This window comes from Trachurus trachurus, assembly GCF_905171665.1.
Source record: "Trachurus trachurus genome assembly, chromosome: 1".
NCBI classification, from domain to species: domain Eukaryota; kingdom Metazoa; phylum Chordata; class Actinopteri; order Carangiformes; family Carangidae; genus Trachurus; species Trachurus trachurus.
The window spans coordinates 19,906,082-19,930,408 of NC_139891.1; the positions used below are offsets into that span (position 1 = coordinate 19,906,082).

Sequence of the window (24,327 nt, forward strand, 5' to 3'; positions counted from 1 at the left end):
GTGACGTGGCCATAACAATGGACACAGTCACACAGCCCACTTAGTAGCCTACCTGACACGCACATCAGGAATGAAGAGCCTGTTCTGTGACAGTCCTGCTATTTATCTCCCACACCCGGTAAAACCTGCTTTGACATCCGTGAGCTCTGCAACTCATTTACTCACTAAACCTGTGGGACACGACGAGCTTAAAATGTACACAATTTTAATTTAATATGAATATATAGTAATATACGGAATAAAAGGGGAATAATATGTGTGTGAGAATTAGTTTTTTATTTTATTTTATTTTATCCATTAAGTTTATGGAGGCAGTGCGGCCGCCTTCATCAACTCTTGTTAACATTTCCATGTTTCCCACATTCTGTCATAAACTATAAACTGTTTTCTTGTAGCTATCTATTGCACGTCTGCCCGCCCTGGGTGAGGGATCCCTCCTGTTGCTCACCCTTTGTTTTTCCCTGTTAAAAGGGTTTTCCATGGAGTTTTTCCTCAGTCGATGTGAGGGTCTAAGGGCAGAGGATGTTGTTGTGATGCCATGCCCTTTGAGACAAACTGTTTGTAAAAACGAGCTATACAAATAAAATTGCCTTGCCTTGCCCCCTTGCCCTGCTGCTCTCTCATGGCCACACTGCGGGGCGGGGCGGAGGGGCGGGCTGGTTGGGGTAGGGGGTGGGGGCTGCTCCACTGGAGCCTTGTCAGCAGTACCGTAAGCAGCAGAGCTGGGGCTCAACTATCCAGAAGGAGGCGGGCAGAGGAGAGGAGTCCCTGCGACAGACAGGAGCCTGCTTAGCCTGATGTTAGTCCCCCTAGATATCACAGCAGTAAGTTAGTACCTGGGCCTGGCTGTCGTCGACTCTCGGTCATCCTCGGTGTCTAAACCCACCGCACCGACAGCTGCCCGGTAGTGAGGCCGCCTGGACGACCTGCCAGCCGGTTACCCAGCTCCCTCTCTCCCTCCCTCTGCTCGGAGCAGCAGTAGCAGCAGCAGCAGCAGCAGCAGCAGCAGCAGCAGCAGCTAACTAACCTAGCCTAGCCGTCGGCAGCAGCAGCAGCAGCAGCCCGGGTCAGAGCCCAGGAAGAGCGGCCAACATGAGGCTGAAAGTCGGATTCATTTTGCGGAGCCTGCTCGTCGTTGGGACGTTTCTTGGCTTGGTGCTGCTCTGGTCCTCTCTCTCACCGAAACCCAGTGATGAAAGCCCCTTCGAAAAACGGGTGAGTGGGCTCCCTACAGAAATATTAAAAAAAAATACGAACTAGTAACGTTAGTGTCGAAACAAGAAGTGCCGTGTAGCGTTGACGGCTACCGGAGCTTGCTAGCACACTGCAACTTCCCACCGGAACAGCAGGTCTCCTTAGAAATGCACCATGATGACATGTGTGTGTGTTTGTGTGTGTGAAACCGGAGTGAGAAACCGGAGTGAGGCTGATGAATGACAATAAAGTCAGGACACACAGACAGACCGGTGCTGCCGCTGCTCACGCGACCCAGCAGCAGCAGCAGCAGCACATGAACGGTCTCGGTCTTGTAGCTGCTGCCTAGCTACAGGTCGAACGTTACTACACTGGTTGTCATGGAGATCGGTTCGTACAGTAGCTGCCTTCTGGTGAACGGAGGATCATCGACCGCATCATCCTCCGTCGTTTCGTTTCGTTTCGTTTTGTTTTGTAGCAGCAGCGGCACCGTGTTTTATTTGTGGCGCAGTGCCGAGCCGAGCCAGAGGTCGCGGCCGTGTGAACCTCCGCCACCACAGGTCCACACCAGGATGCAGATCCGTGTGAGTGTGTCACCATCCCCTCGGTCAGTCGCTGTGAGGCGGAGCTGAACTGCTGGTTACCTGCGAGTTTACTTAGTTTAGTTTAGTTCTTCCGTTTAAAAAAAGTATGTCAACCCAAACCCCCAACTGCCAGCGGTGACATTTATTTCTCTTTTTTTACCTTGATTATTTATGGTTACAGCTAAGCTACACTAGACCATTCAAATTAATTCAATATTATTTAGAAAAGAAGGGACAACTCATTGCTTATTCATGGGCATTTGGATGTAAATATACCAGATTGTAGACCCAGATTAATTTCCATCGGTTGTCCCTTAGCAGGTTGATGTTATAGACGAAGAGACATTCAGAAAGTAAAAACATTAACAACACCAAGACAATAGATTTAAAACCATGCTGCAAGGCAGGGACCACAACCTGTTGGGTAGTGATGGAAGTATGTAGGATTTAATTAACATAGCCTATCCACAGTGTAGATATAGACAGGATGTTTTTTAAATGGCAATTTATAATGGTTCAGGTAAATGCTGCAGGATTTAATAGCCTGCACCTGTCTTAATAAGCAATAAAAGACCGAAGCACAACCATTCTTTACAGAGGGGTCTGTTTAGTAATGTAGAAATTGCTACTATGTGGTGGATACAGACTACTGTGTATAGTAGCCTACATGGACTGCATAGATGTGACAGCGGCACACCCTGGGGTTTTTCACATAGCCAAGGAAGTTATTAAGGCCTGTTATTAAATGTCATTATTTTAAGATAAAAAACAAGGCAGCAGTTCAAGTTGCAACAGATTCATAAGCACACTTAAGAAAAATGTAACTTTTAGGGATGTTTTGCAAGTTTGAAATTGATTTTATCTTCACTCAATACATCTACTCATCAAATAGTAGTAATTGATTAACACCTTTTGTAGGAATAATGGTTTTTTAAAGAACACCATGCAGCCGTTCAGGAGTTGTGGCCGGTCACAGAAGAAAACAGTAAACTGCGCTAAAGTTCATGTTCTCCAAAAACGGAGTTCCCCTGTAAGTCGGATAGAGAACAGGCCTTTTTTCAGGGAGGGAGATACTGGTGAACCTGCAGCTGTGGAAGTAAATGAAACACTTCCTCCAGGTCAATGATGACAAACCCTCTGGTTGTTGGTCAGAGCTTGAGCCTCCAGCAACAAAGTGATCCACAACATAATGAAAACAAGCACAGCCGCCAGTCCAGACCTAAACCACATGGATCTGATTAGGGATGAAGTGGACTGATGTTGTTGACAGTGACTCATCTGTGGGAACTTGTACAACAGTGTTAGAAAACAGTATTTGGTTTTTACTGCAGGGATGACGCTCTGAAAGCAGCATCAGTGATTTGAATTTGATCCTGGTGGTCAGTGAAGGTCAGTGATGATGAGTAGTGATGAGTAGTGAAGGGACATGAGCCGTTTTGGGCTGATTTAAGACCAGGTGGCTGCTGCTTTTTCCATCTGCAAGGGTACTGCATGTGAAGGAGACTCTCCAGAAGAAGAGTCTAGTAGAGGTGAGAGATAGAACTGGGTAGGTAGCATACTTTCACACATCACGTCTTGTAACTGGCCTTAAATAAACAACAGAGTGATGAATGTAGTTCACAAGGAGGCTGGTTAATGTTTGACCACCGCAGCACCTTTGATATGAATCTCTCCGATTGTCACTGCAAGGCCGGGAACACACTCGATATTGGTGATCTGCAGCGCAGGGGCATTTGGGTGCACGTCACCGCCCAGCTCAATCTCTTTTCATAGTGTTTAGAGGATTTGGGGAGAAATAGTTGAGAGGTCAATTGATCTCGGTTTGAGTTTCCCTTGTCTCGGGATTAAGAAACCCAGAGTTTTCACTAAACCCACTTTCCAGTATAGACACCAGAAGTTATACTCTGTCTGCTTGTTGACAAAACAAACTCATCAAGGCTCCAAGCCTGTTCATAACCAGTGAAACATCAAAGCAAGTTGGAGGATGGTCTTGAAATCAAGCTTCTATCATAGGATTGGTACACTAACTCTTTATGGCTGATCGATCAGTTTTACTTGGATCAAGCAGTCTCATTAGTTAGAGAACACAATTATCTGTAAAAGTACATTTTGATCTGTTCTGGGAAGGAGCATAATATTGTGTGACCCATTCACAGAGCCCTTTTAAAGGGGTTTTTTAAGACAACCAAAATGTTTTGTAATTATTAAAGACCCTGAAACTTTCCTTCTAGTCCTTTAATTGTTTGCTGTAGGGATATCCAGTAGAGTTGCACAGTTAATTGAAACTAATATGGCCAAGTGCAATATATCCAACTGAAATTGCAATTTCGGGCAAAATAATCACCATGTGTTATGTTTGTTTGTTTTGTTTTTTTTGCATATCATGCAGCAGTAAACCTACTCATTCATTGGCTTTCACTTTGTCTACACGTTACCTCAGGTGTGGTGTTCTGTATATCAGCTCTCATGGAATAACTTGGTTGGAGCTAACTGTTGTCTAATGGTATTTATCGAATGCTGTTCAACCATCCAGGGTCAAACTGAACCACACTGAAGTGAGCTGAATGAGAGACACGCAGGTGCGACACTGTAGCAAACTTGATCAGCTTGTTTGGGCAGGTGATGCACACAAACCTGAAAACCCTGAAAACGTCAAATGATGTAACCAAAAAAGAATGATGAATATAGAATATGTTATCCACCTACAGTGTATTTAAGTTTAGTACATTCTTCTGAAAACATTACATTGAAATAGATTTTTTTGCTGTATATCTATATTTAAATTGTAATGCATTTTGGCAGTACTGAGCAGGCTAAACCAACGCTTTTTTTTCTAAATAATGTGTGACAAATTATGTAAAATTTGTCAAGAATATACATAGTGTTGCATTGCAAAAGTGTATTACATTTATTCCACATCTGAGTCCAGATTTATTTTTCTGTTTATAGTCGGATATTTATGAAAAAATACCGGTTACACCACTTGACATTGGGTTGCATCACGTCATTGACCCAAAAAAGCAACAGAACAGAGATATGCTGCCTGCACTCACCCCGCATGTTGGGAACAGACTCTTATCAGCTCACTGTCACTCAATATAAAGTTGGTCCAGTGGCATACCTAATTGTTTTCTTGTGTTATTCTACATTGCTCCGTCACCCACTGGTCTTCTCTGATGTATTGCTACTGATGATGCTCCCTGTTTGGCTCCCAGCAGGAGGACAGTCTGTTGCCCAAAGGAGGCCCTGCAGATCAGTTTAAGCCTGTGGTTCCCTGGCCTCACGTGGAGGGGGTCGAGGTCGACCTCAACTCCATCAGACTCAAGCATGGTGAGATCAGTAAAAACTTTTTCATTCATTTTATGGAGACAAGTGAACACATTTAGAGCAGCTCTGCAGACTGTTGAATCTACTAAACACAGTGGCTTCATTTGCCCCGATACTGATGTTACTTTGTCATAATTCTAGCTGCACTAGTAAGAAGTTTTAACGACTGACTGAAAAGGTGTGACTGCTTAAACCTATGTTGACCCAGAGGGGTCAACACAATACAAACAAGTGCATAGCAATAATACAAATGCATATTGAGCCATAGAACAAATACATTTAATGCCAGATGTCAGAACAGATGTGATCAGCGGTCCAGCTGATTTACTGCTCCTGGCTGCTGGGGGACAATAATTGCTGGTGGACAGATAGACTATGATTATTAATCTTTCTATTTTGCATATTTTCTCCACTGCACATGCAGTTGTGTCCTGTCTCAAGAACGAGAGAGCTTACCAGGCCAAGTGGGTGTGCAAACATTAGAAGGAAAACTGTAAAAATGTCTCAAAGTAGAGTCTTCTTTTCCGTTTTCCTTTGCTACTGAATGTTGTCGTGGTATTTTGTCATCCTTTGATGTCTTAATATTGTTGTTGTCTTAATATTGTTGTGACCAGAAGGAGAGGACCTTCCCCAGAACCCCCAGGCGCAGGAGCCAAACCAGAAGCAGGTCATCCAGCAGCAGTATGTGACATTCAAACCCCACACGCATGCCTACGCCAGCCCCGTCCTGAAGAAAGGCATCCTGGGAAACTTTGAGCCCAAGGAACCTGAGCCTCAAGGGGTCCCCGGTGGTCCCGGAGAGGGAGCTAAGCCTTTTGTCCTGGGTCCGGAGTACAAAGACTCAGTCCAGGCGTCCATCAAGGAGTTTGGCTTCAACATGGTGGCCAGCGACATGATCTCACTGGACAGAACCATCAGTGATATACGTCATGAAGAGTGAGTGCCGCTGCTCGTACTGATTCATATCGTTGCTTCTGTTGACTGTGATACGTTGTAGGTTTTTACAGTGTTACAACTGCAATACTGTGATTTCAGCTGGACATTTGATGTTTTTTGCAGTTGGGCAGCCCTAGTGCAATTACAAGATACAGATACATAGGTGTTCTTAATAACAAACTAACTTTTTTATCTCAGGCTCTCTGCCTTCCACCTAGCGTCTCTTTGCTGAAAACCAACCTTGTAAGATCAGTGCCGCCGCCCCAGTGTCCCAGCTCTCATCTCTGCACACCGTGACACAAACACGCCGCGTAACCCGTAATCTCTTGTTTATGACAGTTTAAACGACAGAAATGTACACATCGTAACATCATATGATATAACATTATGTACCGCTCTATTGATTGATTTCTTGCCAGCTTCGTTGTAAACAAATGCACATGGCCGGGAGGAGGGTTAGCAAAACAGCGGAAAAGCGACCGGACTTACATAGTTCCTCTTTAATGTTATGTTACATGACATGAGCCTCTGCATGAGAGAGAGTGGAGTGAGTCTCTCTCTCTCTCATGGATAACCTCAGAGATGCAGTTGGAGGACAAATACACTTCATGGCTATGTGGCTATGTTGAAACAACAAGCAGCACTTCGGTACAATCAACTGAACATTGTGTATGTGAGTGCGTGCGTGCGTGCGCTTGTTGTATCATAGGTTATATGCGGCTGCAGGGAAGATTATACTGTCAAGTTACTATGAAGTTTAGAAAGTTAATTATTCTAGAAATGACCACGATGCCTCTTCACATATTAACACACACACACACACACACACACACACACACACACACGCACACACACACACACACACACACACACACAAAAGGCATTAACTCAGACCTGCCCCACATTCACGATCAGTCTAGAGGAGATGTGTATTTAAGGGTGTGTCTATATTTATGGCACCTTGCTACAACACCTGGTATGTGTGTATTTTACTGCGATTGTTATCCACAATGAGCAACCGACAGCGTCACGAGAAAACACAATGGAGGAGGCTCTGTTCGCACACTTAGCAGCCTATTTCTTTACACACAGTAGCAGTTTTAACAGTTTCAGTTGTAATTCTGGTCTGGTAGCACATCGCACCTTTGTTCAGTGATTCAGGTAGGTGGGTCCATTGTTGTGATCACTGACGGTGGTGAAACGGTAAACAATAACAAATCAGAGCTTTTCTCAATAGCTAGCTACACAGCTTGTTGTTTGTAAAGTCACCTTTAGCTACAGGTTATTTTCTGTGGCCAATACTGATTATTAGTTAAAAAGGAGAGAGATGACTGATATTTGAAACCCATCCAACAGTGTCCGAGTCCTAAGGTGAAAGACCATCCGACCCTGGTAAAAACTAAAAACAACACATACCAGCTACAAAAAGTCTATAGACACCTGCTGTGGTGTTTCTATCATTTTGTCAAATTGAAATGAACACACTAAACAACAGCATATGAGTCACTCGCACATCTCCAGTACCGATGCCACCTACAGCTCTGTAGAACAACAAGCGGCTTCACATTTTCAGACTTTTATATCCATCGACTCCTTATGGGTTCTTGTTACATCCGTACCTGCTGGCCCTTTATTTACCTCGTAGGAGATCCAGCTATCACAACTCAAACCTTTCTGCTTGTGCAACCACCAGTGAGCTTCTTGTCCAGTGCTGTGACATTACATTAGCGACAGCAGCATGAATGTAACTGACCTGTACTTGCTGCTCTGTCCCTCCCCTCTCCTCTCCTCCAGATGTAAGTACTGGCATTATGACGACAGGCTGCTGACCTCCAGTGTGGTGATAGTCTTCCATAACGAAGGCTGGTCTACGCTGATGAGAACTATCCACAGCGTCATCAAGAGGACTCCCAGGAGATACCTGGCGGAGATAGTCATGATAGACGACTTCAGCAACAAAGGTGGGTTTGCTTTGATCAAAGATGATGTTGAATGCAAAATCACAGGACTGACAGTGGAGGAGTTGGCTTTTAATTGGTTGCCCTCTTGTAATGTACATATTGAATTATCTATGGTATTTTCAAAATAAAATAAAATAAATTATTCTGCTTCAATGTTAGAGTACAATATTTGTCTAAATATTAAATATATGATATTGTAGTGGAGTCAGGCGTTTCCAAAAAAGATAATTCTCCATAAAATACAGATAACAACACACTCAAGTAAATGTACTTCCTTACTGTCTGTACAAAGTGAAAAGTAATTAAACCCGGCTGCAGGTGAGGAATGATGACAGTTGTTTTAAACCCACAAAGAGAAATGGACACTAAGCTACAGATGAGGAAACATGGTTTTACAGTTAATGTACAGAAGTGGTGACTGTGTGTGGTTGTGTGTGTGTATGTTCATGGCAGAGCATCTGAAGGAGCGTTTGGAGGAGTACATCAAACAGTGGAACGGTCTGGTCAAAGTCTACAGGAATGAGAAGAGAGAAGGACTGATCCAGGCCAGGAGCATCGGAGCCAGGCTGGCCGATAAAGGACAGGTATCGTGTCTCAGTGCTGCTGCGTCACTGACAGTGTTTTGCCCCTTTTCCACTACACAGTTACAGCACTGCTCGCTTCGACTCGGTTCAGGTCTTTTTCCATTACAGCCGATTACTTCATAGTTCCTCCTCAGCGTGGGCGAGGTCGTCATAACACGGCTGCTACAGTTGCATGATCGTCTTGCTCTCTTTTTCTGATCCTCTCGTCAGCTCCAAACTCACTCGTCTCCACCTCGATTACGGAGGACGGTGTGGTTTTGTGCACAGCAGTCACTTAACTCATGTGAAAGAATAACATCAGTCTCAGTACAGATCAGGTACAGTTGCTGGCGTGTTTTTAAAGGGATAGTTCAACATTTTGGCAAATTGGCCCATTGCCATAATCCCTATAGATTTAGGAGTAGGTTTGTTACCTTTAATTACCGGTGCAAGCTGTTTCACCACGCTATAAGATAACAGAGCATTATGAGATGGAGTTATTTTCGAGGTAAATTCATGCAAAACCACTGATGTACATTCCTGTCAGGGACAGTTTTTCAGCAAGCAATCTCTGCATTTGCCTCGAAAACAACTTTGTCTCGTAACACTCCGTTATTATCTCATAGCGTGGTGAATGTGCAGGTCACAACTTGTCCACGAGAGCGTTTTGGAGTTGTGTATTTGATGAGTTTGATGAGGGAAGATATCCCATGAGCCTCCGTTGCGTAGCTCTGAGCAGCTCGCTGCTTGGCTCCGCCGTTCTAAATAGCTTACACCGACAAATAAAGGTAACGAACCTACTGCTATGACTATAGGGATTATGGCAATGGGCCAATTTGCCAAAATGTTGAACTATCCCTTTAAAATTAGCAGGTTTGATTCTTGTATCAGATGTCACACTGGCCACTCTTCCGGTGATGATGCTCTGGCCAATCAGTGGATGGCAGTCGGTTGACGTCACGTTTTAATAGGCGTTACCAAAAAAGTACCTGGTACCAGATACTAGGGGCCAGTGGAAAAACAAAACCAAGTAGAGTCAAGTCGAGCCGATAGCGACTAGTGGAAAAGGGCTGTTACTGTTACTAGTGTGTGGATATTTGTCAGTGAATTTGTTGTTAAACTGCGACTACAGGGAAAGAATCATCCAGCGGTTTGTTTCTTTTAGGTGCTAATCTACCTGGATGCTCACTGTGAGGTTGGAGTCAACTGGTATGCTCCACTGATTGCACCCATTTCAAAAGACAGGTAACACACACACAAACACACACGCACAAACACAGAGTTCAGCCTCACACATAAGAGCTGTCAGACAGACCGTTATTATGCAGTTGAAGCCAGCTCATTAAATCTGAATTTATTTTCTACAAATTGTGGTGTATGTTCCCACAAACACAGGATTAAACATTTATTTATGGAGCTATTATTGTTGCAATATTATTTGCAAATGCGTATCTCAATCTGTGTGTGCGTATTCAGATCTGTGTGTGTGTAATATGATCTGTGTGTGTGTATTCAGATCTGTGTGTGCGTATTCAGATCTGTGTGTGTGTATTCAGACCTGTGTGTGTGTGTAAAAAAAATCTGTGTCTGTATTCAGATTTGCAAGTGAAGACAAATCTGCAAGTGCATGCAAAGATCTGTGAATGTGAACACAGATCTGTAAGTGTACATAGATCTGTAAATGTGTAAACCGATCTGTAAATGCGTACTTAGATCTGTAAATGTCTGTCATCACTTACAACTCAGGCAGGAGCTCTCAATTGGCTGTGTTTTTACACGTGACTTTTGCAACACTTCTGCCGCGGCAGATCTGTGATCTGAAAATGTGTAGAAATGAGATTTGTCTGTGACCTCAGTGTTCCTTTGCCCTGAGCTCAGGCTCACAGGCTCACGCTGCCTGGCTGCAGTAGCAGTACCGACCCGGTCCGTGTACGAAGTATAATTCAATTACGTTGTTCACTTTGTACCATGAGAAATGTCGTTTTTACCGGTATTTCCTGTTTGATTGACGTGAGACGTACAACGCAATTCAGCGCACCGAAGTGCCCGCTTGTTCCTTTCTCCAACTTGTACAATGAAAATTGAAAAAGGAAGTCGAGAGCCGGAACCAGCCTTCAAAGTAAAAGCGCCGCGTTTTGATGGCTACAGCAACGGACAATTTAAAAGAAAGAAGAAGAAAAACTCCGAAACAAATTAAATACTTCATTCACAACAAATCGCCTCCTAAACGATTACCATTTACCCCAGTAAAAACGACATTTCTCATGGTACAAAGTGAACGACGTAATTGAATTATACTTAGTACACGGACCGCGGTACTGCTACTGCAGCCAGGCAGCGTGAGCCTGTGAGCCTGAGCTCAGGGCAAAGGAACACTGAGGTCACAGACAAATCTCATTTCTACACATTTTCAGATCACAGATCTGCCGCGGCAGAAGTGTTGCAAAATTCACGTGTAAAAACACAGCCAATTGAGAGCTCCTGCCTGAGTTGTAAGTGATGACAAACATTTACAGATCTAAGTACGCATTTACAGATCGGTTTACACATTTACAGATCTATGTACACTTACAGATCTGTGTTCACATTCACAGATCTTTGCATGCACTTGCAGATTTGTCTTCACTTGCAAATCTGAATACGGACACAGATTTTTTTTACACACACACAGGTCTGAATACACACACACACAGATCTGAATACGCACACACAGATCTGAATACACACACACAGATCTGAATACGCACACACAGATCTGAATACACACACACAGATCATATTACACACACACAGATCTGAATACGCACACACAGATTGAGATACGCATTTGCAAATAATATTGCAACAATAATAGCTCCATATTTATTCTGCTCAGTTTATGAGTAACTGACTGTTGGTACATGCAAATATGCATCATCATGATCAGTGATGGTTAAATTTCATGTCTGTGATTTCACCTTTATTCTAAAATACAGGATATAAGCCATACATATGTAGCATAATGATGTTTTTCCTATTTGTCCTCATGCAGTGGAAACAATTTATGAGTTGTCTGTTCTTAACATATGTTAAGCAGTGACTCGCACAGGACATAATGATTGTGGACATATCTACACATACAATTATTATCATCACCAAAACAAATGAAAATGTCAAAGTTGTCATATTGACATCACATTCACACACAGATTATGAGTAACATGCTGTACAAGAAAATACTCCACCTGTAACAGTGTCCGGTAGCTGCTGGTAGCCTCTGACCTGCTCAGTGAATCAGGTTGTTAACTAGTAGCTGAACTTGAGGGAACAGAAAACATCCTTTCATCCACGCCTTACTCTTCTCACAGTCTCTGTGTTGTGTTAAAACAGAAACACACAGAGTCGTTCAGTTACAGCAGCTAGAAATGCAAACCAACTTTGCTTCCTGTTCATCACCTAGCTGTGACTTTGCTAAGTAACAGTGAGTTAATCCAAGGCAAACATAAAGCGGTAGGCTGTAACAGTTAACAATGCACATTATATCTGTCATTTATTGGCATTATCATCATAATGCAATACAGACACAGATGTGTATGTGTGTGTGTCCGTGCGTGCATCCGTTTGTTTGTGTGTGTGTGTGTAGGACAGTATGCACAGTACCACTGATAGACTATATAGATGGTAATGAGTACACTATGGAGCCCCAGCAAGGTGGAGATGAGGACGGCCTGGCCAGAGGAGCATGGGACTGGAGCCTGCTCTGGAAGAGAGTGCCGCTTAGCCAGAGAGAGAAGTCCAAGAGAAAACACACTACTGCGCCCTACCGGTACACACGCCACAGCTAGCATGCTAACATTCATCCCTCTGTTCTGTTTGTGTCTCTGTCTCCCATTCCTTCGTCCCACCTGTCCTGTCCTCCGCTGTGTCTCGCTCTGTCTCGGTCTCTTAACACCCCACCCACCCCATGTCTTTGCGTTTTTACTGGCACCGCTCTCCGTCTTGTCTTGTGTTTTTTTGTCCCTTCATGTACACCCCCCCTCCTCCCCTCCACCATGTATCTTGTATGCATGGCCCCACCCTTATTCTGTCAGAACGGTGTGCACGGTGCCTCTGATCGACTCCATCAATGGCCAGGTGTTCACCATGGATCCCCAGGGTGGAGGAGACAACGACGGCTTTGCTAGAGGAGCCTGGGATTGGAGCATGCTCTGGAAGAGAATACCTCTGGGTGACAGAGAAAAAACACTCAGAAAAACTCAGACTGAGCCATATAGGTACACAACAGAGTCAATGGAAGACAGTTTATCTGGATCAATGCTATTTTGAAATGTTTGGCAGGAAGTCTGGGGTTTATGGGTATCAACAGGTATTATAAAACAATTTAAATTTGGGAAAACTCGTCTAACCCTTGTATCACAACTAACCAACTAAACCAAACCTGTCTCACTGTCGTCCTGTCCATTGGCTGCTCTAATGTCTCGATAAGTGGGAGTTAATTGGTGTTTCCCTACAGTGTTGCTGTATTTAATGGGATATGTCTTCTACTCTCAGTCTGACTCAAATTTCCAATTGTATTGGGAGGGGGCTTCTCTAAATCTGTGTTTTCTTTTAAAACCCCTGAAGCACAGGGGTATCAGTGGGCAGTGGTTGAGCTCTACTCTAAAGGTTGTGGGGATCATGAGTTCTGTCAGATCTACAGGGGAACTTCTGGTTTGAATCGGGTTCGGGCTGGGGCACCATCACCTTCCCCCTATCACTTTTTCATCCATCATATCTTTATTCCCCTCAGTTTTTCATGAATTTCTCCTTATGCCTTTTATTTTTATGTTGGTTTGTTCTTGTGTCCTCTTGAGTTCTCAATGTCATTAATCCTGACTGACAGACTGACTGTGCTTCAAGCCAGTGTGGCTGGTGTCATTGTTGATATTTTCACAGATAGAGCAGCTGTAATGTTGAGCTACACAGTGAAGCAGCTGCGTGAGCTCGTGTCTACATCTCTGTCTGTACCTGCAGGTCTCCAGCCATGGCAGGTGGTCTCTTTGCCATAGAGCGAGATTTCTTTTTTGAGCTGGGTCTGTATGACCCTGGGCTGCAGATATGGGGCGGAGAGAATTTCGAAATCTCGTATAAGGTAGAGTACACTTTATTGAAGCTGAGTTTTCATTAAGATCATTACAATCCTGTGGAACGATACTCACTCAGTCTCTCTCTCTCTCTCTCTCTCTCTGTCTCCATATGTGTGTGTCTAGATCTGGCAGTGTGGTGGCCAGCTGCTGTTTACACCGTGCTCTCGTGTCGGCCATATTTACAGACTTCAGGGATGGCAAGGGAACCCTCCACCTGCACATGTTGGATCCTCACCCACTCTGAAGGTGAAGCAGCTACGAGCGGATTCACACCCAACGCTAAAATAGACCAATGTGCACAGTCTTCCAACACTTTTTTGCCAGCTATAAAAACACTGTCTGTCTGTGCGTGTGTGTACAGAACTATGTTCGTGTGGTGGAGGTATGGTGGGATGATTACAAAGACTACTTCTATGCCACTCGGCCTGAAACTCTCACCCTGGCCTACGGAGACATCAGTGACCTCAAACGTTTCAGGTATAACACACATACAACAGAGTAATGCACACTTGTTTCTACTCAGACTTTTAATTTGTGTTTCATCATCAGACTTTTCTACATCTTTCAGTTTCTTGTTTCCCACCAACTGTACACAGAGTTTTACAGTTTAGGACCAAATCTTCACAAAGCGGCTGCCGCTACAGTGTAGAAAAGTGCATTAAAAGACAATGAGTACAATGATGAGCTTATTGCTGCTGTTTGAAATCCGCTGCGTCAGCGCTGTGACCGAAGCTTGTGAACTGATGATACAGTACATTTACAGATTGATAAAACTTCCATTCATGTTGTCACTTTAAAATCTTTGCACAAGCTTGAACAGATGAACAGACAGACAGACAGATAGCCTGTCTCTCGTAAATGTCTAACTCATCGTGTTGTTTTATATAGTATATTCTTTCTCTCATGTACTAATAAATCTAATCTAATCAAATCAAACTGCTGTTTGTTGTCAGGGAGGAACATCGATGCAAGAGCTTCAAATGGTTCATGGAGGAAATAGCGTACGATATCCCTCTGCACTACCCTCTGCCTCCTAAAAATGTGGAGTGGGGGGAGGTAGGTGCACACAAACAAACACACACACAAACAACTCGTTATAACCATGTAGTCAAACATTTTGTGACATAAGATTGTGTGTGTGTGTGTGTGTAGATACGGGGCTTTGAGACGAGTTACTGTATTGACAGCATGGGACACACCAATGGAGGCAATGTGGAAATTGGACCGTGCCACAGGATGGGGGGAAACCAGGTAATGCAACACTTCAGGTGGTGTGCTGTTTGTCTACAGTGGCCCACCTGGTCTGGTCTCTGTGGTTAATAGAAGTTTTGGACACACACAAAAAAAATATGTTTTTCAATGTACTTACAAGTGTAGCTTCTTATTGTCTGACCAAGTAATAATAGTTTGCTGTTGAAAAAGTTAAACTGTGTGTGTGCGTGTGTAGTTATTCCGTCTCAATGAAGCCAACCAGTTGATGCAGTACGACCAGTGTCTGACCAGAGGATCGGATAATTCAGCTGTCATCATCACACACTGTGACGGGAACCAGCACACTGATTGGAAGTACTTTAAGGTATCACACACACACACACATACATACATACATACATACATACGTACATTACATACATACATACATACATATACATACAATAAATGAATGAATTGTGGTTGGAAAGTTTTTATTAACAGCGAATAGTGATGAAATTAACCTAAAAGCCTGTTTCTCTGTCCATCCAGGATCTCCATCGGTTCACTCATGTGCCAACAGGTAAATATCCGAAACCACAGAAAACACTTCTCATCTATTCTTCTTCATCATGATCATTATCATGATAACTGACAGGCAGTATTTCACCAATGGAAGAAGGATTATAACAGATGATCAGCCAGTCAGTGCGGAGGGGAGGAGGATGGGGTGGGTGTGAAGGGGTCATAAGGAGATCCTTTTTTTTACGTTTGATGCCTGTTCACTGCTGAGTGGACACAGGTGCAGCCGCTGCACTTGGGCCAGTGAAGGTGCTGCTTTAAGGCTTAACGATTATAATCATTTACTGCTGATATGATGGTTGGTGTTTTTATATTGGACTCATATCTGAACGTAAAGTTGAATATAGTTGTGTTTGTTTTATGGTTGTTGACACTAATATCGTTTCTTGTGGAGTTCACCATTTTCTATTCTATTTACTGTGAGTTTGGTATAACACCTTACCTAACAAAAAATGATTTTGGCCTTGTAAATGGGATATCTCAAGAACACATTGGCAACGAGGTGGACAGAAGAAAGCGAGGACAGATAATAGTTCAGTTGAAGTTAAAAGAGTTTTTATTGTCAAACGCTCTACCTGTCTTGAGTAAGGATACACACATTGACTCAGGAACAGGTCATCTACAATTACTTACTGTTGAAATCCTAATCCTTGTTACCATGGTCACCAAGCAGTTCAGATAGGATCTGCAAGTATGGCAGTTTCCTCCAACGGGGCCTCTGGGGTCTGTGTAAATTATGGTTTGCTCATGTTGTGTAAGATACACAAGCAGTAATTACAAGACACAAGAGACCAAATCTGTGGATCATGTGACGCAACTGTGAGGCAAATACATCCAGCGTGTTCCTGCCCTAATGTTCATCCGTATTCTCCTAACAGGGAAATGTCTGGACCGCTCTGACGTGCTCCACAAAGTGTTCCTATCAGACTGTGACAACAGTAAAACCACTCAGAAATGGGAGATGAACAACATCGTGGCTGTATGAAGGGTCGGCGCAGCAGCAGCAGGAGTCGGGAATGGATCACAGTGGCTGTATGAGGACGTACACACCGATAAACACGCCAAGAAAACACATCCATACTATTAAGTTTACAGGTCTGTCGAGCCGATACTGTCCTTTTTTGAAGAAAAACTATTATTAAGTCAAGTCATTGTCGGTGCATCTCCAGCACGACGGTGTCAGAGGATCCACTGTTAACAGCTTCAACCCAAACTCCTGGCACCAGCCAAAATCTGCCTCTGTCAAACTTCAGTCCATAGATTCATCCCTCACGCACACACACACACACACACACACACACACACACACACACACACACACACACACACACACACACACACACACACACTCCAGATGGCAAAAGAACTGTTGATGTGGAGGGTGAAGTTACTGGTCCACTGAACTGGAAACATGTTGGGCTCTGTCTTCGTCCTTCATGATGTTTGTGTTTACACCACGTCTCTATCTGTTCTTTTGGGCTCTCAGGTCTTTTCTAAACCACTACATTGATTTCTGAAATTAATCATATTAATTCTAACTATTCAGCAGGCTTGGCCCAATTAGACTTTTTCAATCAACTGTTAGCCAAACTGATTAGCTCATTTACCAAAGAGTCCTTTTTCTCTCGGTGGAGGATTCATTCACGTCGTCGTCATCAGTGTGTTTAACCAGGTGTTTGTACTGTACATACTCTGGCTGGCATCACCCTTGCTTTCAATCTGGAAAAGCATGTTTAAAACATAGATGTCAGAAAGAACATTTAATGGGAATATCGGAGGAGGAAACTCAGGTGAGCAGAATCTGTTTAAAATACCAGGAAACCAGCAATCATGTCCATGTCTTTTGAAAATCGAAATCGCAAGTTTGAATGTTGTTGACTCGGTGGTGTGGTGCTGATGTGTTGAAGGAGCCAGGAAATAATCAACCTGTGGAAACGACACACTGTCCTGTTCACTCAGCTGCTTCTTGAAGAGACAACAGGCTGCTGTCGGCATGTTAGTGAAAGTATGTCGCCTTTCCTCTGTAGAAACCGAGGCAATTAACACTCCTGTATGCACATATGAAACAGGCTTAACAAGACTCATACATATTGAAATGTATTTGGGTTTCCCTCATTTTTGCACTCCAGAGTCTGTGATCAGCATTTTTAGTATCCCCTGTCGAAGGAACACTCCGAGGTCAAACCTAAAAAAAACTAATCTGACAGGGTAACAAGTGTTTGACCACACAGCATCAGCAAAAGCTCGACCAGGGCACGCCTAGAAAAAAACTACAGAGATGAAAACAGTGACCAATACTTGTTTCCTCCTACATGAAGCTCCAGAGTGTTTGTTTACCTAAACCAGCAGTCGTCCATCCCTTAGAGAATATTCTTTCAAAACCACAGCATGAGTAAAAGAAACCTGCACATTGTATTTTTATTTAGTTAACTTCGATTGGCTGCCATTTACTGTTGATTGCTGTTGTCTCGAATGAATTTTCAGCAGCTGCTACAGACACAATGATTTAGGCTCTGAAGAAGAGCACAGAGATGTGACTGGCAGAGCACTTCTGTGTGGCCCGTCTGCCTTCCTGACAGTCCGGATGACTATTTTCAGTAGCTGACCAGTTGACTGTGACTTAGTAACTGCCTGTCTGAAAAGGAAAGAAAAACACAAGATTGTTGGGTGGGGGAATGATTCAAGTGAGAAATGCACAACTTATGGTGGGGAATGAAACAAAGGACAAAAAAAATGTGACTCCCTTTTATGTTTTGTTTTTGCAAGGGAAAGAGGGTTTGGTGTATGGATTATCATGTATGCAATGTTTTGTACAATGTAAATAGATTTCTTTCTAAAGACGATCATGATGCATTTTGTGAAGGGCCTTGAATGATATTGTAAATATCTAACTTATAGCAGAGATTTAATAATGTGGGCTGAACAGCGGGTGACTGAGGAAAAATAAAAGACCTGATTTTTACTACGACCACTGTGTTGTGTTTCTGTTGTAATTTCAAAAGGATCAGTGACTATTGTGTTGTGGGGGAGTGGGGGCAGAAAACCAAAACAAGAATAATAGTTCTCTGAACAGTTAAAAGCTGTTTTCTTCATGAAGTCATTGAAGAGTAACTGTGTAGCCTACTGAACAGTGAACAGAAACACACCCCCTCTTTGTGTTGCAATCTGAATTTCTCTGGGCTTAAATGTGAGTAGTTGGTTTGGTAATAGGTGCACATTCATGCATGTGAGTTTGTCCCTGTTGAACGAACATTTTTACACACAAATGATCAATGATTTTACAGAGGGTGGAACAAATTCAATTTTGTCGTCGCTATTGACAGATTAAGTTGTCATATCTCAACAAATTGACCACATAAAAGAAATCCCAGAAATAAACCCACATGTGATACTGCACGTCAAGAAGGCTGAGCTGACCAGTGAGACTGTAAACTGTATCGGAGTGAAACTGAAAACAAAACAAGGTGCCGAGCATTATTGAGGACTTAGATTTATTACAAGAAAGCTTTATTTTATTTTGTTCTAATATATTTTTTCCACATCATTCATCAGTTAGGCTATAATGATATAGCAGTGTTTACATTGTATGCTCTGCTTAACAAGCACATAATAACTGTTGATCTAATATGTGACTTGTACAAATTAATAAAGAAAAATAAAGTTTTTTAATTAATGAAGTCTGCAAGAGTCACATGAGAATTAACTTTTGATCTCTTGGGAACACACGCACACACCCAATGTCTAACAATAGATTCGTGATGGGCTCAGGTTTACATCAGCCGCATCCGTCTATGGCGAACACACAGCGGGTCGAACCTACCGTAGTCGTGCTCTTTCCCTATTGGTCGGCGCTGGCACAACAAGTGACGTAACACGGAAGTTGTAGTCTTCCGGGGTAACGAGGAGTCCTGACAATTTTCACATTTGTTCAGGCTGCGGGAAGAAAGAGCATACAGCGGGGAAATGAAGCTGTTTATTACTGCTGTGTTGCAGTGTCTTATTGTGGGACACGTCTGGAGTTGGGATGACGGTACGTAATGCTTTTAACTTCCTCTTTTAAGCTACGTCGCGGGGTTTAGGGTTACGATCAGGAAATACTAACAAACATCGCCACTTCCTGGGCAATGCAAATATACCTGAAGCTACATACAACGAGTTTATATAGTCCACAGGCTCAGTAAAGTGTAGTTAACTCCTTCATTGTTGGTGAATACCTCACTGAAGACGTTAATAAGGTTGCTGGGTTGCCAGGTTGTGGAAACCCCCCTTCTCCAATAGACCTTTGCCCACTTATCTCCTGCATGGCAGAAGTAAGTGATATATTTGTGTTAATATAAGTCTTAAATAGTTATATCTTCCGACAGCAATCACTTACATAGAGTGTTTGGACCGAAACACGGGTCTCTCAGTCACTCTGCTCTGCTCTGAGCCGAGGAGAAAACATTTCTCGTATCCTACAGTTTTTATCCAATGAGGAGAGAGAACGGCATGCAGGGCTGTGTGTGCAGCCAAGGAACGCCGTGAATGTGGTGACGTAGGGACGAGGACTGTTATGGTGCGTTCAAGGCAACTCGTAACTCGTGTTTTTCCGACCTGTGAAGTCGTACCAGTTCGATCTGGTACGAGTTCACGGGTCGGAAGTTACGAGTGGCCGTTATAGTGACTTTCACAGGTAAAACAGGTCGGAAAAACACGAGTGGGTTGCCTGGAACGCTACAAAGTCGTAAGTTGTGACTTGAAGCTGTAATTTACGGTTTTAAAAGCCTACCTGGAACGCAGCATTAGCCAAAACGACCGGATCGCTTACTTCTGCTTTAATCAACCTTGCTGTAGTCTATGTGATACACAGGTATACTCAGAATACCCACTACGACAAAACTGTCTAACTATACTCATGTGATACACGTATGAACAGTGTACCCGCCTAAAAAGCAGTAAACCCACTACAACAAATTAGACAACACCACACCACTGTTTACAGCTGTATGAGCTTCTCCTCTTCCCTCTGCAGGCAGTGTGTTGCTGCGGGACGTCCAGGTGTTGACTCTGTACAAGGGTCGCTACACCACGGCGAGGCGCTCCAGCCCCGTCCCACAGCTGCAGTGTGTCGGAGGGTCGGCGGGCTGCCACACCTTCGTACCAGATGTGGTTCAGTGTCAGAACAAAGGCTGGGATGGAGTGGATGTGCAGGTGAGGACAGAGACATGAGGAGGATGGAGTATAAAGTTTAATCTGAGTCATGAAATGGCCCCAAAAAACAACAACCATAACTTCCTTTCAGAGTCTACACTGGGTTAACTTGTTATGGTAGATTTCTTGGTAGCAAGTTACACATACCACTGTTTATATCAGACTGTAAGCAAGCAGACATGCCAGTAGATGTAGATGTTTGTGAATGTTGATGAAGGTGTTTTTCCTTGTTTGTGATGCGTTACTATGAAAGCACAGAGGTTTCCCAACATGTTTTTCTTGGACTCTCAAATATCAAAATTGCTATCAGCCTAACAGGAGCCAGTGGGGTCATTACCTAAACCATGGCAGCTTCATGCTGGACTGACTGACTGACAGTAAACTGAGTATTATTTGTCATGGTGTTTTCACAGTGGGAGTGTAAGACTGATATGGACAATGCGTATCGATTTGGGAGGCTGGAGGTGAGCTGTGAGGGCTACAACCACCCCGATGATCCGTACATACTGAGGGGCTCCTGCGGCCTGGAGTACTCACTGGAGCTGACCGAAGAAGGCCGGAGGAGGACGCAGGGCGGCGGGGGCTCCCATGGTGGATTCAAGGGATTTGGAGGTTAGAAGACGGAGATGTGGGATTGATGAGGTTACACTTTCACATACATACACAGACTTTAAAAAAAAAATACTTTTATTGCAAAGCTTCTTGCCTTCACAAACATAATCAGTCATTTCATTCTCTTTGCGTTTTTGTACTTTGCATTTTAATAACAAACCCTAAAGAAAACAGACAAACATATACACGAGACAAACTGAGGTATTGAGGCATTTCCCAAGTGAGGATCTCAAAGATAGGAAAATAAAGACAAAATATAATAAAATAAAATAAACTAATTGGAAAATAAATAACTAATTATACTATACAACATACTGGCTTTGCAGGTACAACACTGGTTAGATATTCATTTAAAAGATAAGATAAAAGCAATGGACATTTCTTTTTTAATATACTGAGAGTAACTGCCTTGAAGCAGGTGACCAAAGCATGGAAACAATCAAATACACCAAAATTAAGAGCATGGTATTAACAACAGAACCAAGTTTAGAGATGAAACGACTAACTTTTATAAATAGGGAACAAACACATATTTGGAATAAGTTATACTGTAAAGAAAGGCTGATCAAAACAGTGGAAATATTTAATCAAATTAAGGAGGTGAACTAACTAATGCACACACACACAGATACATGAACACGCATACATGCACCACCCCTTTTACATTTACCCGCATACACAGACTTGATACTGACAAACTTTTCTTTTTCTCTTTGTCTTAGATCTCGGGGGCTTCGCTTCCAGTTTCTTTAGCGGTTTCTCTGGAAACCAACATCAGCATCGGCAGCAGAGCCATCAGAGCTCGAACCCGTCGGGTGGCGAGGACTCAGGAGGCCTGCTGGTGGTTGCTGTGCTTCTGCTCTTAGCCTACGGCGTCTACAAGCTGTTCCTCAGTGGAAACACCGCGGCCCAGGGGGGGCAGGACGGAGGGCAGGCTGGGTATCCTAGAGATAATAATGATGGCTCCGCTGCAGGACCCCCACCACCAGGATTCAAACCTGACTACACAGGTAACTGGTTCGACAAGTAGCTGATTGGATACAAACAGCTGGCGTGTGGTGCTGCAGCCACCTCTCTGAAACCTACAACGTATTCTTTGTGTTCATGTTCAAATAATCATCTGTTCAGGCTCCTCCGGTGCCAACCCAGGCTACGGTTTCCGTAACGACTACACGCATGGACAGCAGTACCCAGGTGGCCGAGCTGCTCCCGGCACAGGCGGAGGTTTCTGGTCCGGCATGGGGACAGGCGGCCGAGCTGCTCCCGGCGCAGGCGGGGGTTTCTGGTCCGGCATGGGGACAGGCGGCGTGCTGGGATACCTGTTTGGCAATCAGAGGTTAGTAAAGAGACGAGAGGAAGTCATTGGTCCTCCTCTTCAGCCGGAGGCTTCAGGTTGTTTGTGTTTGTTCTACAGACGCCAACAGCATCACAACTACCCCAACTACAACTACCCCCACTACAACGACAGCAGACATCCTCCTGCCTCAGGCTCTTCCTCCTCCTCCTCCTCCTCCTCTGGGACACGCACTGCTTCAGGTATGTAGGCAAAGACACACACACCACAACTAAACACAGCTCTATTAACCGTTGCTGACTTTTCCGACTGTTTGTGTAAAAGAAACTTGTGACAATTTTATTTGATCATTGAATTGAATCTGCTTTTATATTGTCTCTTGTCTTTGTTCATATAACTGATGGGTATGAAGTTTCTACTGTTTAATACAAATGCTATTTCAGAGACGTCGACGTCCCATTCTCGTGGACGAATCTCAGTCACAGCTTCCTCAAACGTGGCAGAAATATTCACTCAAGACACAAGCTGTCTCAAGGATGTACTGATTTGATTGCTATAGGTCAAAGGTCAAGGCCATGTGACTTAATAAAACATGATTTTGACATTGTCAATGTGATTTCTCAAGACCTGTAATCAGGTTGTTATAGTGTCCAGTTTCCATAGATATGCTTGTTAACCAACATCTTTTTTTGTTTGTCAGGTTTTGGAGGAACCAAGAGAAGATAGAAGCTGTGAACGTTGGCAGCTTCTCCGTTCTCAGCGGACCACTCTGGCTTAATGCAGCGCTGTGCACTAATGAGAGACGGTCTGGGTGTTTGCTGGTGGCAGGTCAAACGTGACAAAAGCCTCTTATGCAAAGATCAATGTGTCCAATAATGTAGAAACGTTGCTACTCAGTACTGAGTTCCTCTGGAAAGCTCACTGTTGTTTCAGCTGCTGACAGGAGGCTTGTTTTTCCGTGAATGTTAGATTTCTGTGAAGATGGGTCACATAGTTTAAGATGAGCTTTACTTTGGATGTTCACTGATTCGATCAGGTTTTGTAGGCAAGATTTCATTTTGAATCTGCTCTTTTACACATTCTATTACATGTGGTATCGGGGACAGCTGCCCCTCTGCGGTCTACGTGACTTCCTCTGTGTTCGCCACAGACACAGGAATAGAAACTGTCTCACCTTTTGCATTCAGATGAAGTAAATGACAGATAAGTGCCCCTTATAAGTCTAAGTCCAGCTAAGTAGATTCAAGAATCATGACTGATAAATCAGCGTAGACTCGTGGGGAAAAGAATGTGTGTAAACTCAGGAGTGTGTGTTGGTCGTTTACCTCACATACCAATTAAGCATACCATAATTTTTCTACTGCTTTAATTTAATAAATTAAACAAACAATCATGCAATAGTCAACACAGTTGCTGGAACAGAGGGGAATTAGAAATAAAAACATGACTGTAATAAAAACCTCTTATTTTTAGCAGCTGAGCTAAACAAAGGCCCTTTGTACTATTTTAGAAAACTATTATACCCATGGTTGGTCGAGCCAAAACCCAGTTTGTGTTTGTGTTAATTCATGTGGTTTCATCAGTGCTTTATTTGCTGTCACCTGCTGGCTTCCATGCCTTGTTTTCCATGTAATTGAGTGAAAACAATTTAAATGTATATAGCATTTTTGAAACGTTATAGTATATAAATATATTATTTTTGAGTAATGTGTGGTATTTTGGTAACAAGCCAATAAAGAGATTTTAAAACTGTCTTGTTGTTGGTCAGCAATCAGGATCTTTTGATCC

General features: G+C 43.3%; 2 protein-coding genes across 6 annotated transcripts; both read left to right on the forward strand.

The window, feature by feature from the left end:
* Window positions 1-756: 756 nt before the first annotated feature.
* On the forward strand, window positions 757-18,387 carry galnt7 (UDP-N-acetyl-alpha-D-galactosamine: polypeptide N-acetylgalactosaminyltransferase 7). 5 transcript variants are annotated; one of them, XM_083998929.1, is made up of 16 exons: window positions 757-1,215; window positions 4,997-5,108; window positions 5,720-6,041; window positions 7,836-8,002; window positions 8,456-8,586; window positions 9,731-9,810; window positions 12,188-12,370; window positions 12,636-12,818; window positions 13,558-13,675; window positions 13,794-13,916; window positions 14,032-14,147; window positions 14,624-14,726; window positions 14,823-14,921; window positions 15,118-15,246; window positions 15,414-15,444; window positions 16,322-18,387. In XM_083998929.1, exons 1-16 carry the CDS (start codon window positions 1,093-1,095, stop codon window positions 16,426-16,428), a joined length of 2,127 nt encoding a protein of 708 aa, XP_083855055.1. In that variant the 5' UTR covers window positions 757-1,092; the 3' UTR covers window positions 16,429-18,387. The 5 variants fall into 5 exon arrangements, with proteins under 5 accessions (XP_083855055.1, XP_083855052.1, XP_083855051.1 ...); XM_083998926.1 differs by lacking the exon at window positions 12,636-12,818 and having other exon boundaries at window positions 4,994-5,108; XM_083998925.1 differs by lacking the exon at window positions 12,188-12,370 and having other exon boundaries at window positions 4,994-5,108.
* A 945-nt stretch (window positions 18,388-19,332) lies between these two features.
* On the forward strand, window positions 19,333-24,291 carry saraf (store-operated calcium entry-associated regulatory factor). The gene is made up of 7 exons (XM_083974431.1): window positions 19,333-19,473; window positions 20,455-20,633; window positions 21,047-21,245; window positions 21,968-22,255; window positions 22,374-22,581; window positions 22,660-22,781; window positions 23,240-24,291. Exons 1-7 carry the CDS (start codon window positions 19,407-19,409, stop codon window positions 23,263-23,265), a joined length of 1,089 nt encoding a protein of 362 aa, XP_083830557.1. The 5' UTR covers window positions 19,333-19,406; the 3' UTR covers window positions 23,266-24,291.
* Window positions 24,292-24,327: the final 36 nt, after the last annotated feature.